Source organism: Spermophilus citellus (assembly GCF_964194105.1).
Source record: "Spermophilus citellus genome assembly, chromosome: 9".
Classification (NCBI taxonomy): Eukaryota; Metazoa; Chordata; class Mammalia; order Rodentia; family Sciuridae; genus Spermophilus; species Spermophilus citellus.
Genome location: NC_138191.1, coordinates 6,550,056 through 6,566,350, shown reverse-complemented (window position 1 = coordinate 6,566,350; position 16,295 = coordinate 6,550,056). Strand labels below are relative to the sequence as shown.

The 16,295-nt window shown below is 34.3% G+C and overlaps 1 protein-coding gene and 1 pseudogene across 8 annotated transcripts in view; both read left to right on the top strand.

The window, feature by feature from the left end:
• The window catches only part of ASH1L (ASH1 like histone lysine methyltransferase), a gene marked incomplete at its 5' end in the record, with an annotated part of 178,804 nt that overhangs the window by 69,063 nt on the left and 93,446 nt on the right, over positions 1–16,295 (top strand). For 6 of the 7 annotated variants that reach the window (XM_081306514.1, XM_081306512.1, XM_081306510.1 and 3 more), the window contains one exon: positions 5,865–5,966. The exons of the other annotated variant lie outside the window; for it this stretch is intronic. In XM_081306514.1, the coding sequence (XP_081162640.1) occupies positions 5,865–5,966 (102 nt within the window). The remainder of the gene's footprint in view (positions 1–5,864; positions 5,967–16,295) is intronic. 7 annotated transcript variants of the gene reach the window in all.
• Positions 11,206–13,176, top strand: LOC308656739 (iron-sulfur cluster assembly 1 homolog, mitochondrial-like; annotated as a pseudogene). The gene is made up of 2 exons: positions 11,206–11,257; positions 12,252–13,176. The product of its transcript is annotated as an iron-sulfur cluster assembly 1 homolog, mitochondrial-like (transcript).

The following is a 16,295-nucleotide window of genomic DNA, read 5'->3' as shown; positions in this document are numbered from 1 at the left end:
TGGCCTTTTTAAAAATTTTGTGACAGGGTATAGTTAAATTGCTCAAGCTGGACTTGAACTATGGATCTTCCTGCTTCAGCCTCCCTAGTAGCTGGGTTTACAGATTTAAGACACCACCCAGCTCTTGTTTTCTTTTTAACTGAAGGGTTATAAGCATCAGTCAGAATATTCTAATTTCAGACAATTTCTCTAGAGTTGTATCTAAGATACACACATAAATAACATGTACATGTGGAGATAAAGCATAAAATTGATTGTGGTGGTTAATACAATTCTGGGAATTTCCAGAGGGATTCCATTTCAGTAAATGATCTGATTTGGGCATTATGAGTAATAGTCTAATTAGAGGGAGAAAAACAGACTTTTTAGCTTAGAAATTGTCAGCATAGGCTCTGAATCATTCTCTGTTGTTGTACATTTAATTGGCAAGTCAAATAAAATGTATTACTTTGTATAAAAGCATTTCCCACAATTGGAAACAGCTGTTTTTATTGTAAATCTAGCTTTTATCTCGGCATTTATTCAGCTCATGGACAAGAAGCTTCCCGGGCTGATGTGAGCTATGAAGCAAAGGATTCACAACTTGAATCTGGGAACTAAAAATCTTTATCAAAAATATATTAATAGTTTGCTATTTAAGTTCATATTCTGTTACTGTGTAACCATTTTTATGACAACCAATTTTGGCTTAGTTGTTAACACACTTCCCAAATAATTATGAATTATGAATAACAAAAGTAAATTTTTTTGTGTGTGTGGTGCTTGGGATTGAATCCAGGGCCTTGTGCATGCAAGGCATGCACTCTACCAACTGAGATATATCCCCAGCCCCTCCCAAAAAATATTTTTAAGTAAAATTTTATAACATTCTTCAATTTTGGTGGAAATGAACACTTTAAATATCTAAAACTTTTAAAATACATGAAAATTTATATCATCTTTGAACTGACTACTACTTTTATCATTCCAAATCTAGCACACTTGACCTTTTTTTTTTAGTAGTTTACCCAAAGATACTTATAGCATTGTGTATATCAGATGTTCTAATTATTTAAATAATTGCCTAGTTATTTGGGAATATATAGTATTCAACTCCAGTAGGTGTCTAAAACTCAGTTATAGAAGTTTTAATATTGAATTTAGACTAAAGAAATATGTTTTAATATTGAATTTAGACTAAAGAAATATATGTTCTATTAAACCAAACTATTAATTTCATACACTGTATTTTCTTAACTAATTTATATTTTGGCATTAAGGAAATTCCTCATTTTTTAGCCTAGGATGCTCTGGCTTCAATGAAATGGGTTGAATTTTTATTGTCATGTTTTCTTTGTGATGTCTCTATCCCTCTTCACATGGATACTACAGTGGAATTGCTTCTAGTTATTCTGATATCTTTGCCTATTTGAATTTTCCTCACACCCAGGCATCTTTTATCTCAGGTTTATTTCACTTCTTCCTATGTAGAATTCATTAAAATCTCTTGAAACAAATTGACTTCAAAGTAGCTTCTTGGCATCTGCTCATTTTTGTGTAGAATGTAGGATTTCCGGAATCTTATCCTTAAATCATTTTTGTTCTTTTTTCCTTTTTTACCTTTCCAACATTCTTATCCATAATTTCATCTTATTGTTTTTGCTAGAAAAGTAGTCTTTTCTCATCTAAATTGACACAGGTGATTTCTCAAAACCTATCTTCATCTTTAAAGTTCATCAAATAATAGCCAAATAAAATCCAGACTCTATCATAACTAGTTTCAAGGCTCTTTCTCATGTCCAAGTTCCAGGTTCATTTTAAACTCTTTATATCCTATGTCTATTATCTCAATTTATGATTCTCTTTTATTTTCCCTTTTTAGTAGTAGCCTGCTTTCTGGTTTACATGAAGGGCTTTATTTCCAATAAAGAATATATTGGTGATCAATATATACTGCCAATTTTACTTAGATAGGCCTTTTTTTGTGATTTATCTGTAATTTCCACTTCCTTCACTTATGTGTATAGAATTTTTAAACATATTTCTAAAACTTTCATCTGAGTAGTGATACACCCAGTTGTTTTTTTATCCCCCAAATTTTGTAAATTGTGAAATTATCACTTATATTCCCTGTTTGCTTGTGAAATACTTATGTATTCTTAACAATAAATTGAAATGAAAAATGATGGGAACTCTAATGTCAAAATTTTTTTGTGTTCTCTGTGTAGTTTGAAAAAGTATGAAATTTTCTTGAACTTCAGTACATACATGCCTCTTGTACTTTGAGGAGTAAAGAGTTTTTACACATTCTTCCAAGCAGATATAAAATGACCACTGTTAGAGACATGAAAAAACATTAAAATATACGAAGAAAAACAGTAAATTTCCTAAGTCACCTATGAATTAGAAGAATCAAAGAACTGTATAAGGGAAACAGAAAACTAGTTTGTCCTGGTAAAGAACTGAACAGAAAGACAATTTCTGGTTCATATTCATCCCTTGAGCACATGGTTTTATTGCCATAATCCGAACATAATCCCAACTCTACATAAAAACTATGGTGAAGGATTGGTGAATTAGAAGATTCACTTCAGAGAAGCTTTTTTTTTTTTTTTAATTCTGCAAGTACCTCAAGCCCCAAAGGTAGCTATTTTAAGAGCATTTCTTGATTAGATTTGCTTTACATTTAAGATAAATAAATAATAGATTATTTCTAGCTCCCTAATTTAGCTTAAATGTCTGTACTTTTAAAATTTTTATTTTACTATTTAATGTTATTCTGTCAGTGACATAAATAAATATTTAAACTGTAAAAATTCCATGTTACGGCTAGTGTGTAGCTGCATGGTGGAACAAGTTCTTAGCATGCGTAGTTCAATCCCTAGCAGCAAAAGCAAATCGATAAATATATAGATAGATGTTTCATGATAAACATAGGGAGCCAATTTATATGTAACAGTCACTAAAAATTGTAAAATCCTTTGAATATTGTAAAGTGATTTTGTATTACATTATCTCATTTCAGGTCTCACAACAATCGTGATTTAGAGTGCTTTAATAAACCAAAATTCAGGCACATTTACTTGCCTCGCTCCTGTAATTTAATTTATTGCTGATCTAGGAATCAACCCCACGATGCCTTTCTCTATAGTCCATATACTTAACACCATTCCACATCAATTCTGCATTCCACTGTTCCAGCTTTGAAAACAGGTATATATGTCTCTGTTGAAATAGATTCACTAGTTCTCTCTGGACAGTATCTTGTTCTTCCTTAGCCAATCTACTGCATAATGGGACTTACCTAAGAGTATGTTTCTGGCAGTAATGGAGATAGTTTTTGCAGATTTCATATGATTTCTGCTGTTAGCCTAATTTTAACAAACTTTTGTACATCTTTAACAGGTTGTTGCTTCTTGCACATAAGTTACAGCATCATTTTTCAATCTTAAACTCACTTGCTTTACATCATTGTGTAATGTTTTTTTCAGGTGTTCTCATCTTCTTACTATTCCTATAACACTGTTATTGAATGAAATAAGATTCTAGAGCTGATGATTATCAAGCCTAGAGACCTCTATCTCAGGAATACAACTTTATTCTCTTTACATGTGGAATAATTTTACGAGGAACTCTGCTCTATATGAACAGGGAATTCAAACAGACTTTTAAAATTAAAACCTTCCTGAATGAAGTTTTATTCCAGTCTCTTATTAAATCTTAAGAATAGGCTGCTGGCCTCCATTACTTTCAGGAAATGAAAAATGGCTCAAAAGCTAAGTGAGCTAAGCCATCTCTTTCTCAATTGTTTCAATTTCTCAGGAATTGCTGTACAATGCTGCCAATAACGATCTCCGGGGATCTGACCCCCATTCCACCTCCCACTGCCTCCTCTGCAGCTCCAGATGCCACCAAAGAAGGAGCTTTGAAGAAAGTGCCTGTACCCTCTTTTACCCTGAGGTGGGTGAGGCCAGGCAGGGTGATTCTCAGGATATCCTTATGATCAAAGGTATAGTTGAAGCCTTCATCAAGACTTTCTTGAAGATGACCAAGAAATTTGGGAAAAGTTACCAAGTAGCCTAGCAACTGAAGACAGAGCTCAAGAATGGATGGCACAGTTGCCACCTGAAATACATGATGACGTGCACAACCCTAAGTAAGCTCCTTGAGGGCTTATTTCTATCAGTACTGAGCATGTAAAGTACACTCAATATATGGTAGTTAGTAACTTTAGCGAAGACTTTATAAAAAGTGCTCTCTGACCCCCTTTTTTCCCCTGGCACTTAATCTACGATTGTTTGGCCATTTATCAGGAACGCTAATAGAGTTCAATGATGTCTCAAGCTTCTTGGCCACTATTGTCTTCTGTCTTGACTGTGTCTGGGTAGGGAATATATATCTGTCCCATATATGAAGTTTTCAGTATTACTACTTTAAAGTCTTCGTTGTTTTCTGGGCTTTTACTTCTTAGATGTTTTATTATGATACTTAGCTCTTTTGGTTTTTCTTTTTTTAATGACATTTAGCTCTTTAGTGGAAATCTTATCCTATCTGAATCATACTCTAGGGGGATTATTAACACTGTTAGTTTTTAAAATCCCTTTTATCTGTTTTAAAAATTCAACAATAAACAATCTTGCTTCTTGAATAGATCTTACATCATTCATCACTGTGTTTTAGAAGTAGGTTCTACTATCACATTAGTTTCCCTAAAAATCTAACTTTTTACTCTTCAATGGCAAGTCTTATGTCTCACCTGAGTAATGCTGCCAATAGCCTGCTGAAAGAGTATTTACAGTGATGTGATTTACACAACTACTTAATTAAAACAAAGCTTGGTGGTCTACTATTCCTCTTAGAGAAAGGAAAATATTTGAAACTTAGCTCCATTCATTTCTTCTGTCCCTGCCTTGTCCTTCAGTGATTTAGTCACTTCTTCATTAAAGATGTAATTCTTAGAGGCAGATCTTAAAAATCTCATCTTCAAGTTTTTGATTTCCTTTATCTTTTGTGTCTCCAATGATATGTTACAGCTTTTTATTTGTAATTTGTTTTCAAGGTAAAAACGAACATTTCAGAGTACTCCTAGAGGTTTTTTTTTTTTTTAAACAAACATGAAATGGACATGCATTGTGTTTTTCCAACAGCTGACTTTTTAGATAACAAGCAAACTGCTATCAGAACCAACTTTTACTCAGGAAAATAAACTTTCCTGAACAATAATATACTTTTCAGAAAGAGATATGTTAAATTATGCTACATCGATTTGGAGTTTTCCTAAAATTATGAGACTATTTGAATGGAAATTAAATTTGTTTTCATGGCTTTAATGTATAAACCAAGATTCCTTCACTATAAAACTTTAAAGGAGATTATTCTACTCCATGGATGAATTAATTTCCAGTTCTTTCAATATTTTCTATAGAAGAAGTACATAGAGTGTAAATAATTTTTCTGAGAATTAGATAGGATGTGTGAATTTAAGGTCCAGCCCTTTACTGTCTATCCTTGATTTTATTAAATAAAATACATAGGTTGGATTTGTTTGTCAGTTATGTTATGAATTTTAATCAGAAACCAGGAGTGGATTTGTATTCAAAATGGTAAAACAAAAAGTATATTTTTTGTTCATTCTTCTACTAAAACTAGTTTTCCCTCTGCTAATGTAACCAGAGATATTATGAAATCTGCGAAATTCTGCCGCAACATCTAGTGTGGTTTGTCCTTTGTTTATTTTCCTCTTATTGCCAGCTTACAAGTCATGTTATTACAGTGAATGGCAGTGACAGCAACTGAAATACACAGTTATAATACAGAGTGAGTGATTTGACATTATTGTTAGACCTGAAGTTTCCTATGATTTCTATCTCTTCCTATCTTTCTAGGTTCCCAGTCAAACTCAGATAAACCTTCCCAGCGACCATCAGAGAGCACAAATTGTAGCCCTACCCGGAAAAGATCTTCATCTGAGAGTACTTCTTCCACAGGCTAGTACTATTTATTTTAACAGATTTTCAGGGTTTCTCACCTGTTCACCTGTTGTGAATGACTTACAATATAATTTTATTATGAAAACTAATGTGGCCAAGCACGGTGGTGCACCCTTATAATGCTAGCTACTTCGGAGCCTGAGGCAGAAAGATTGCAAGTTTGAGGCCAGCCTGAGCAACTTAGCTAAACTCTGTCTCAAAAAATAAGAATAAAAAAGGGCTGGAGACGTAGTTCAAAGGCAGAATGCTCCTGGGTTCAATCCCAAGTACTCAAAGAAAGAACAGTGATCTTGGTACATGAGAATTAGTAATAATGTACATTGAAACAATATAAGTCTTACTCTTTAAAAAGCCGAATTGAAGTTAGAACATGTTGCCTAACAGGGGAGTATGGATTGGAGGCATTTAATAAGTTCTTATATACATGTAAAGTTCTATGGTAAAGTAATAACTTCCAAAGAGCATTCACAGATCTCTGAGGACATGCAAAATAATTATTAGGCATGAGAAGAACCTCTGTTAAATAATTTGTTTTTTATCCTCAACTTTAAATTTATTATTTTTTTTTACAGTTAATGTTTTTCTTTGAGAGAGAGAGAATTTTAACATTTCTTTTTTAGTTTTCGGCGGACACAACATCTTTGTTTGTATGTGGTGCTGAGGATCGAACCCGGGCTGCACGCATGCCAGGCAAGCACACTACCGCCTGAGACACATCCCCAGCCCCTTAAATTTCTAATATATGTTAATTTTGAGTTATACAAAACTGGGCCAGATGCATTAGTGCACGACTGTAATCTCAGTGACTTGGAAGGCTGAGGCAGGAGGATTGCAAGATCAAGACTAGCCTCAACAACTTAGTGAAGCCTTAAGCAACTTACTGAGGCCCTGTCTCAAAATAAAAAGGTCTGGGAATCTGGCTCAGTGGTTAAGTGCCTTTAGGTTCAATCCCAGGCACCAAAAATAAGTAAGTAAATTAAACCCAACTGATTAATACAATATAACATATTTTTATATTTTATACACAGATTTAGGACTGAGGGATGTAATTTAATGGTGGAGGAACCATGTGCTTAGCATGTACAAGATCCTGGGTTCAATCCCTACCATATACACACAAAAAAATTTATGGATATGCCCCTAATTTTCTTTAAAAAACATATATCTGAATTTACTGAGGATTAAGAAATAATTTTAAACTTATTAATATTATCAGGAGAGATTGGGAGTAGCATGTTCATTCCAGGCACTGAGAATAATATATATAAAACAGAGAATAGGGTGTTCAAGAAAATAAATAAAAGAACCATTATAGTTAGAATAAAGACAGTTTTTCAATGTAAAGCTGGAAGGGTAAGTAGGGACCAGTGGTAAGAAACTTAAACACAGTGAAAGGTAGAAAGTTCTTAAGCAAGGAAATGACATATCTTTTACTTTTCTATCTCTGTCTTTGGTTAGTAGATCTCTTATGCCTTTTAGCCATAGCATTTAGTTTTTTCATCAGTATAAGTCTTCCTGTCAAATTGTATCAGCATAGTATTTGTTGAGTTTACTTAATGATTATCTACAACATTCTAGAAGCTCTTTATTAGTAGTACTGTGCCAAAGGTACAATGAAATCTTATATTTTGTTTGGGTTTTTTCTTTCTTTTCTAATACTGGAGATTCAACAGTACCTCTGAGTTAGCCCAGCCCTTTTTGTTTTTTGGGTTTTTTTTAATTGATTGCTCAAAACATTACAAAGCTCTTTCATATCATATATCATACATTTGATTCAAATGGGGTATGAATTCTTATTTTTCCCACGTGTACAGATTGCAGGATCACATTGGTTATACAGCCATGTTTAAGGGTTTCGCTCATCTGATACTCAGTAAGGCCTTGATCTTGCAATCCTCCTTTTTCAGTCACCCAGATTCCTGGGATTACAAGGATGCTCTACTGTGCCCAGCTATGCAGTGGAATTTAAACATCAGCGATAGTTGTGTTTCTTATGCTGTTTTGTTTTTATATTACATTAGATTTTCAAACTGTTTAACAAGGAATGACTAATTTTTATGTGGTCTATCTAGACTAGGGTAAAGTTTCTCAGCTTAATTTAGTAAACAGAAAAGAGAATATCTAAATACGTAAAGTTTCTCTTACCATGAGACCATTAAATCAAATGTGTTTTAAGGGTTATTGTTGGTAATGTACATTAGGATTCAAACATCAATAAGATAAAGTTAGTACTATCAAGAATTCAGGCATATTCATCAATAAACAGTATGTTAAATTCTTTTCACAGAGCAGTATACAAAATGTGGTGACATGGGGCTGGAACTGGGCTCAGTGACAGAGCACTTGCCTAGCACATGTGAAGTCCTGGGTTTGATCCTCAGCACCATATGAAAATAAACAAATAAAAGTAAAAGATGCGATGACACACTGATCCCTTCCGATGACTAATGTTGTTGCCCCTGAAAAAGTAGTACATACACTGTTGTATATTAAATTTAAGTATAAATAAGTGGGACAATATAAAGTTTACAAATGTGTTTAACAAAGTAACATTAGTACATCCTCAGAAAGGCACAAAATCATGAAATAGAATAGGGGAAGAACATATTATTGGGTATGACTGTGTCCAAGGAGTAGTTATGATGGTAGTGGTTGAAAGTGAGGCGTAAAAGTAATAATGGACTCTATCACATGCAGTTTGCTTTTCATTCATAGGAGCTGAAACTTATTGTGGATGCAATTAGGAACTATGGAATGATTTTGAATAAGTAGGATAAGTTTTTGGCATATTAGGCAGAATCAACAAAGATTCACAATTCTAAAAAATTATCTCCCAGTCCTAGGGCTTAAAATAACAACAATTTTTTTTCACGTTATGTGACCATCAAATATCTGTTCCAAAAAAAATATTATTGAAGTCTCCTGCATGTTATCTTCTCTAGTACCTTAGCTCACAAAATAGCGTCTCACAATTGTTGCTTATCTTGTGAGAGAGAGGAAAGGGTCATAGTAAAGCACAAGTTCTTCCTAGAACTGATATGCATTATTTCTCACATTTCAATGTCAAAGCAAGTTCAGTCTTATATCAGTGTGGACTGGGAAGTGTAATTCGTCTAAGGTAGGGCAGCAAATATTTATGAATACACATATATGTGTTTTAGAAAATTTTTACTTTGTAGTGAGAAAAATGAAGTGTAACAGAAATATATGAATATATTTAATTTAAACTGTTTTCAGGCTGTTGAGATAGAGATGTTTAACAGACAGCTGGAAGTAGTGGTTTATATTTTCAGTGACCTCTCTGTAGAAATACAGACCTATCAATACATGTGTAAACTTGAATTTGGCAATGAGTGAGATTGCCCAGGAAGAAATTATAACATGAAGAGATGGATGGGACAGAGACCTAAGAAACATTAGCATTTGGAAGGGAAGAAAAGAGGAAGAATAAATGTTAGTGAATGTGACTTAAATAGAAAAAATCAAACAGCACTGTTATAGACGCCTAAAAAAGGAGAAGGTAAAGAGTAGAAAAAAGTAGTTAACATCAGTGTCACAAAGAAGTCAAAGATTTAAACAAAATGTTGAATGATTGGGAGAGTAAGAACCACAGTCTAGGGGTATGCAAGAACAGTTTGTGAGCTTGAAAGGGGTAATTTAGAACTGTTAAAATTCTGGTGGCCAGATGGGGATGTAGCTCCGTAGTCAAATGGTAACCTAACATGTGTGAAGTTCTGGGTTTCATCCCCAGCACTGCAAAAGAATTTTGGTGGCATTACTACAGATTAGAGTTATTTATTACCCTTTTGATGGATTAGATGTACAGAGCTAACAAATTTGTTATTACATTAAACCTAAAACTACTAGATAAAATATGGCAATATTCTTGGAACATTACCAAACCTTGAAATAATAGGAAACCAGAGATTTTTTAATAAGTTTGATTCATAAATAAGCACTAGAGCTGTCCAGCATCTGCTTGCTTGATCCCTGGTGGTTGAGAGTCTATTAGTTGTAACATATCCAGGTGCTAGTAGATGAAGGACAAAGCCTAGGACTCGGACAAAGCCTAGGACTCCAGCAGGATAGAAGACCACATCAGATTTTCATGCATACAACTGGAATTGCCAAAAACTGACACTTACCGATGTGAAAGCAAATAGAAATAAACCTATCACAGAAGAGAATAAAGGGAAGGAAACCTAGATTCATTAAGCTTTTCATTCCCATGCAGGATAAACACCCACAGTGCATTGTTTTGGTTTTGGCATTGAAAAGAGCAGGTAAAAGATTTCCTGACTATAAGGTTGTATTAATGCTGTGTCCAACAAATTTGTATTCTCTGTGAGACACCCCCCAAAACGTATTAAATTAGATTTTGTCTTAGGTTGCTTTATGTTCTTAATCTTTGACCTAATATTCTCACATGTTCATCAACAAAGGAAACAACAGTCTTTATTTTGCAATTTAAAGGCAAATAACCAGAACCATGTTCTATTCTAGGTATAGTCAGTGGAATAAAATAGCTCTATCATCTGTGAAGTAAAGTATATAAACAATGTGTAAATAAAAAGTAGTATACATTTTTTTATAAGACATCACTTGCTGGATCTTTGAAGTAATTTTCCTGTTTTGAAATAAATCCAAAGGGATCATATACTAACAGAGTATATGACTCAACTAACAGCTGTAGTCACTGTCATTATTATGCAGGCCAGGAGTGTAGTGTAGCAAAAGTATAATTGGTGAAAAAGATCTAAGTCTTCCTAGAGTGTGTTAAATATCATATTAGGTCTTTAAGACTTAATAGGAAGGTGAATATTTTTGAGTGCTCTTTGCCAGTGTTTACTTCTGTGATAGTCCTTCCCCGCCTTATATTTGCAACTTTTAAGGTAATTCTGTTTATTTTCTTTTTTCCTCAGATATTTGATATAACCCTGAAGATTTTAGTTAGGACAGAATTCACAGTAACTTAACCTTTCCTGAAAAACAAAGTTCTGCAGTAGTGTTTTATAGAATCATTTCATCTTTCCTTAGTTGATTTGCAAATATTGTTATACTGATGAGAAGTAGTTCTTTTGTAATTATAATATTGAGCAACTGCTATATTCAGGGACCCATATTAAGGTTAATCATAAAAGGCTTTCATAAACTTGGGATTGAGACTTTAAAGACATTATGCATTTGCTGTGGCTAAAAGTATTCTAAGTGGGGAAAGAAGAGAAAATATTACGACATGGCAAGAAAACTATGCACTTTTGAAGTTGGATGTGACGGATTTACCTTTAGTAATAATGTGTAATATTGTGCAAATTGTATAAACTATTCAGACCGCAGTTTTCTCATCTATAATTTTAGGCTACTTTTGTTTATCATGCAAATTAATGAGGATTAGAATAAATCTCCAAAAAGAATGAAGAGAATGGAAAACATTTGAAGAAATAGTGTTCAATACATTTCCATAATTAATAAAAGCAATAATCTTTAGATCCATGAAGCTTTGCAGTCCCATGCAGGATAAACACATACCCACAGTGTGTACATGCACTGGGACATCATTATCAATCTTCTGGAAACTAGATATAAAGAGAAAATCTTAAAATTTCCAGGCGAAGCAAAATGAAGAAACACCTAAGAGGAGTATAACAACGGCTTACAGCAGATACATTTATTGTTAGAAAATTTTATAAGCCAAACCAGGCACAGTGGTGCACATTTGTAATCCTCAGAAGGCAGAAGCAGGAATATCATAAGCTCAAGGATAGCCTCAAAATAAAAATTACAAAATAAAAAAAATTGGGGGGCTGGGGTTGTGGCTCAGTGGTAGAACGCTCACTTAGCATGTGAGAGGCCCTGGGTTTGATCCTCAGCAACACATAAAAATAAATAAATAAAGGCATTGTGTCCACCTGTAACTAAAAAATAAGTATTTTATAAAAGTTAAAAAAAAAACTGTAAAGATCTGGGGTAAAGTGTCCCTTGGGTTAATCCCCAGTACTTAAAAAAATAAAATTTTATAAGTCAAAGCACAATGGAGAGGGTTGGGGTTGTAGCTCAATGGTAGAGTGCTTGCCTAACACATTTGAGGCCCTCTGTTCGATCCTCAGCATTATATAAAGATACATAAGCAAAATAAAGCCATTGTATTGTCTACAACTACAAAAATATATATATTTAAAACACACACACAGTGGGGGTCAACGCATTAGGTATTTTTGGAGAGAAGCTGAGGTGGTCAAGCTGGAGCCCAAGACTATAGTGGTATATTGGTGAATTTGTCAGCCTCATTAGTTCAGGCCACTGTCCATGCTTTCAGCAAGAGAAAGCTGCAACCCACCTGAGCTGCATTCACCCTGACACCTTCAGCAATAAACAAGATAAAACAGCTTCTTAAAGATAAGCCTGAACACATATGTGTGAAAGTCAGTGTTCAAACCAGGGGCTGTAATGTTTTGACCTTTCATACCAAAAGGAGATTCTGAGGAAGTTGTTTAAGATGGAATCTGTGTTCTTCAAAAAGAAAGCACAGTTGATACTTTTAGGAACAGAAATGCACTATGTTGAAGACAAATTATCCAGTAAGTTTGCCTTAAATAACCCAAACATCAAAGGAACGAATGGCTGTGGAGAAACCATTAATAATTTAAATGTGAGGACTCATCTGGCTGTAAACTCCAGAAAAGCTTGTGGAAGCCTTGGTACTTACTAAAGGAATCATGTGACTGTCACATGCTTAAGGTTTATAAGGTGTGGCCATCTTGTGGGGAAAATAAAGTGATGCATTTTGAAAATGAAGCCTGTATGTTAAATTTCAGAAGTGATATGACAGAAAATGAGAAGCAATTGTTCTCTTCTGATCATTGTTCTGTAAAGGAAAAACTCCTACCCTTCACTTGACTCCCTTTCATCCTTTCTGTTAGTACCAGTTTCATTAATGTTGCCTTCTTGGGAGCAGTTCAGGAAATGTGGTAATAGCTGTGATAATTGCTAGATTTCTATCAAATGGCTTTAATATGCATTTTTATCTGCATTTCCCCAACCAGATTGTTGGTTCCCAAAATTCAGAGAAGTCCTGACTACTGATAGTAACATAGCAATGCATTATATTTCTACCCAAACTTGACATGGCCCCTTTTTAATATTTTCACCAAAATTTAATTGTCAGATGCCTTATTTGTGTATCCTTCAACAGGATTGGTTAAAGACTTCCTTGAACAATAGTGCAGAATAGTTCCAAGTGATAGTATCAATTTTTTTACCTACCCCCCCCCCCAAGACTGCTCAGATATGGGATCTCAAGCCTAGATCCTTTTAGATGGAAGTTCTCTTACAAGCCATCTAGCTGGGCTGGGGTTGTGTGGTTCAGTGGTAGAGTGCTCGCCTCGAATGTGCGAGACCCTGGGTTTGATCCTCAGCACCACATAAAAATAAGTGAAATAAAGGTATTGTGTTCAACTACAACTAAAAAATAAATATTTAAAAAAGCCATCTAGCCCACCCTCCTCAGTTCTGTATGAGGAGACACAATCCCAGGGAAGCCATTGCAACCTAAGGACGAGCTGGGACCATACCCCCCAATACCTTTTCCTCATAGGGGATACTTGTACTCTGCACTTAAGTAGTATGATGGTCGTATGATTTCTTTATCTGGTCAGTATTTGGATAGTTTCTTTTTAAGTTGATGGAGATCGGGGGCTGGGGATGTGGCTCAAGCGGTAGCGCGCTCGCCTGGCATGCGTGCGGCCTGGGTTCGATCCTCAGCACCACATACCAACAAAGATGTTGTGTCTGCCGAGAACTAAAAAATAAATATTAAAAAATTCTCTCTCTCTCTCACACTCTCTCTCCTCTCTCACTCTCTCTTTAAAAAAAGAAAAGTTGATGGAGATCATGTTTTATTTTATTATTTTTTTAAATATTTATTTTTTAGCTGTAGCCGGACACAATAGATTTATTTATTTATTTTTATGTGGTGCTGAGGGTCAAACCCAGGGCCCTGCACATGCTAGGAAGCACTCTACCGCTGAGCCCCAGCCCCTCATATTTTATTTTGAGTGGCAAAATGTTATTTTAAAACTCTTATGTGAGTCTCCATATTGTTTCTTTAGAACTTAGAAACAATGGTCTACATTAGCAGAAAAAAAATATTGTATCAGCTCAACCCACTTCATTCTTTTGGGGTAAAATAGTGATTGTGAAGCAGGACTTGGGGGTCTTTTTTTAAAATTTCAAGTATGTATACACTTTCTGGTTCCTAAGTCCAATTGCTAAAATTTTTATACAATTTTGGGGGGATAGAACTAGGATTGAACTTGGGGGCACACACCCACGGAGCCACATCCCCAGCCCTAGTTTGTATTTTATTTAAAGACAGGGTCTCAACTGAATTGCTTAGCACCTGCCTTTTTCTGAGGCTGACTTTGAACTCACAATCCTCCTGCCTCAGCCTCCCAAGCTGCTGGGATTACAGGTGTGCTCGATTGCTCCTGGCTTTATACAATATTTTAATCTAGTATTTTGGTCACCAACTTTTCTTATAAAGTAGTTTTCTTGTAATTTAATCTATTGATTTATCTCGGTTTGACTTACTAAATATTTTGTAAGATGACATATATACTTTTTTGAAAGCTGATTCATGGATTAAAGTTGCTGAGTTTAAATGTTCATAAGTTTGTGTTGATCTACTTATAATTTATGTAATACTATATGTAGAGATTGTTATTGATTTTTAAAATGTGACTACTTTGTGCTCTTAAAAAACAATAATTATGTCTTTCAAGTTTTGAAAAAATTTTTGTCAATTTACAATACTTTAATCAGTGAAAATATTCTTCAGAAATGAAGGTAACATTAACATGAACAGAAAACCAAAAACTTTAAAGGCTCTTTTGCCAGAAGACCTACAGTAGCAGAAATGATAAAGGAAGTTCTTCAGACAGAAAGGAAATCGTGGAGGCAAGCATAGACTCACCACAGGAATAAAAAGTGCCAGAAGTTATCAACAAATATGAATATATTACACACATTTTCCCCATGTCTTTTTGATGTGTGCTTGCAATTTTCCTAAGATACCATTATATTTGGGGTCATAAAATGTCTTAAAAATTTTTTAAAGTTTTATCTCATGCACATAATATTTTCAGACAATAGAATTACATTAAAATTCAATAAGATACCTTGAAGTTCCCTATGTGGAAATTAACACACTTCTAAATAACCCATAAGTCAAACAGGAATTCCCAAAAACTAAGTTATAAAATATTTTTAAATAAAAGTATATAAAAACTTGGGAAATTACACCTAAGGCAGTGTTTTGAAAAAACAAAGATCTGAGCCTGGTGTGGTGGTGCATGCCTATAATCCCAGCAGCTTGGGAAGTTGAGGGAAGAGGATCTAGAGTTCAAAGCCAGACTTAGGAACTCAGGGGCACACAACCATGGAGCCACATTCCCCAGCCCTATTTTGTATTTTATTTAGAAAAAACAGGGTCTCAACTGAATTGCTTAGCACCTTTTTCTGAGGAAAAAGCAAGTCACTAAGCAACTCAGTGAGACCTTGTTTATAAATAAATACAAAATAGGGTTGGAGATGTGGCTCAGTGGTTGAGTGTCCCTGAGTTTAATCGCCAGTATCCATAAAAAAGGCCTGAATAAGTAACCCACATTACTTTTACCTTTAGGAAGCTAGAAAAAGAAAACAAACCCACATTAGAAAGAAGAAAATTATAAATATAAAAGCCGAAATAAATACAAAATCGAAAATTTCGCTGGTTCTTTGGGAAATACTTGTGTATGTGCTAAAAACAACAACAACAACAACAACAAGAAAGAGTTCTTACCAAAAGAAGTAAGAAAGCAAAAAGACAAGAGTATCAGGAATGAATGAAGGGGCTTCAAACAAATCATCCTTCCTTTGAAAGGGTAACAGTAATAGCACAAATATTTTGATGCAAATACACAACCAGAGATGTGAAAAATTTCACTCCAATTGTGTGCAATGAATGCAAGATGTTTTTTCTGTCATGTATAACTGATTAGAACTAATAAATAATTTTTTTAAAATGAAGAAAATAAGTTAATCGTGCAAGATCAAAGCTGGAAAGGTGGGAAAAACATTTACACATTCCTACCCAAAGTGTTGAAACATTGTGAAAGTTTTTGGAGAGATTTTGGCTAGGACTCTGAAGTGGTATAAAGATGTGTTTGTACTGTTTGATTTTTATCAAGTGTGTGCATTACTTATTTTGCCTTTTAATATTTTTTGTTTTTATGATCATGTAAGTTTTAAAAATAATTATGAATTCATAGGAAAAAATCTTCATGCAAA